General features: G+C 43.5%; 1 protein-coding gene across 1 annotated transcript; it reads right to left on the bottom strand.

Annotated features, from left to right (window-relative positions):
* Window positions 1–228: 228 nt before the first annotated feature.
* Window positions 229–2,035, bottom strand: SARC_14604 (hypothetical protein; the record flags this gene model as incomplete). The annotated part of the gene is made up of 2 exons (XM_014291263.1): window positions 229–397; window positions 1,581–2,035. Coding segments are annotated over 2 exons (624 nt in total), but the record flags the coding sequence as incomplete, so codon positions are not given.
* Between the last annotated feature and the right edge of the window lie 206 nt (window positions 2,036–2,241).

Raw genomic sequence — 2,241 nt, 5'->3', positions numbered from 1 at the left:
TATATATATTTATATACATATATATATATATATATATATATATAATATGCGCAGATAATTAAAGTGCGGTCTGCGAGGAGCAGCTAATAGACCGATGGGGAATACAGCTCCGAGGAAGTGCCTCGCAATAAGTCTTTTACAGCGAGAATTTCAGTCGACAAGTGAAGAGGCGACTATTATCTCATAGACGTATGACATCAAAGTCAATTACAAAGCGAAAGTACGAACCTTAATGATGACTGTGGTTGGTATGCAATGTGTAATCAGTTCATAGAACCCTGTGCGGACTTCCAGTAGTCGTTGAGGGCTTTGTTGCGTGAGTATTTTCTGGGCCAAGCTCCGAATGTATAGCTGCCAATCAGGTAGTGTCACCTTCTGATCTTCGCGAAAGGGGTATCTGTGATAGTAACATATTCAAGGCCAATGCAAACCATCAATTGTATATAACTAGCCCGGGGTAAAGATGCGTACTGTGTATATACAAGGTGTACGTAATGCGCACGCATGATCAATGATGTCAAGCCAATTGACAGCTAAAGCCTTGTGCTGCTGTGGTGCCCCGCGGCACTATATTGCGTATACTTGGATACAGCTGACACTTAAGCAATCGCCGCGACAGCTAGAAACACTGGTTTCATACACATGATGGTGGACGTGAAGTTCCCTTGGTTCTAGACTATGCTCTGGCACCAATCATAGCATGCACCTCTGTGCAAATATGGTACATATTTATTGATCGTGTATTAACGCATGAATAGGCACACCTGTCAAACACATATCTAATTGCCAGCAGATCTAAACACCGTGCACAGCTTCTCTTATACGTCTTGATGGCATACTCTAAAGTGTCCTAAAACGAGCCTCATCGATCTGATAGCCCATATCCAAGGAGAACAAAATATACCTAATGTGTAAAATATTTTATATTCGTACAACTTATGCATACTACCGATTCATAAACATGTACAACACCAAAGACCGCACATGAACCACACATGCGCTGCGACTGTTCTTTTATGCCTGCCTGACTCATAAAGAAGTATTTATGTAGTTGTTTATATGCTAGACATCATGCGCACGGTGGCAATGTATATCCGAGTAATTGCTATCAGCGATACATACAGGTGTCTCGCTCACTTGAATGTAGACAGCACTGAGATATCTACTACACCTTTGTGTTTGGCACCCTCTGTATTGTATGCTTGAAAACATTAAAGAGCGATCATATATATGGGACAGCACTAAGATATCTACTACATCCTTGTGTTTGGCACCCACTGTATTGTATGCTTGAATACATTAACGAGCGATCATATATATGGGATAGCACTAAGATATCTACTACATCCGTGCGTTTGGTACCCTCTGTATGCTTGAATACATTAAAGAGCGATCATGTATTTGGGTGGAGGTGCTCGCACTTCCTTGTATTGTTAAATATACAAAGCATACGAGCACAGCCAAGCCTATACGCAGAGTTACCAATTGAGATTTCGTACGGAATAAAAGGTTCAATGGATAAGTTCGGATGCTGCGGAAAAGCAAAACGCAGGCGAACGCAACTACAAACTTAAACTTACTCTTGTACGCGACATGTTTCGGCCGTCAAGATAGCCCGCCGCAAGTTCCGCTCGGAACTCTCGGCGATCTTCACAGCCAACGCCTCGGGCATACGCAGATTTTCCTTCTTACAGATACCTAAAAGCACGTTCGCAATCTCTTCTACTGTGGGAGCACCCACACGCACGTGTAAACAACGACTCCGGATTGGAGACATAACTTGGGACGAAGACGAACAACACAGGATCAATCGGCAGGTGGCCGCGTACTTCTCCATAGTGCGACGAAGGGCCTGTTGGGCTTGCTTGGTAAGACGATCGGTCTCGTGCAGTACAACAACCTTGTAGCTGCGTTGTGAATTTGAGTCTATTTGCTGTGATTGTGCCATCTCTTTGAGCACCGCTTGTATGACGAAGCAGTCGCGGGTGCCAACGTCGCTGGGATTGAGTTCGATATGGTAATTACTGCTCACCATGGTTACCTCGACTTTCACCTTCGTAGGAGTCTGCAGTATATACAGGTGATGTGAGATATTTAATGGGGATGATCAATAATTTCACGTTGGTGTTAAGTTCAGCTCCTCTAATAAGTTGCGAGTGCCATGTGAGCCAAGTGCCTTTGTACTATTATCCAATATTGCGACGATAGGGAATCAGGGATAAATAAACAAAACTGGTAGCG

This window comes from Sphaeroforma arctica, assembly GCF_001186125.1.
Source record: "Sphaeroforma arctica JP610 unplaced genomic scaffold supercont1.4844, whole genome shotgun sequence".
Classification (NCBI taxonomy): domain Eukaryota; class Ichthyosporea; order Ichthyophonida; genus Sphaeroforma; species Sphaeroforma arctica.
This window is presented reverse-complemented; position numbering and strand designations above follow the sequence as displayed.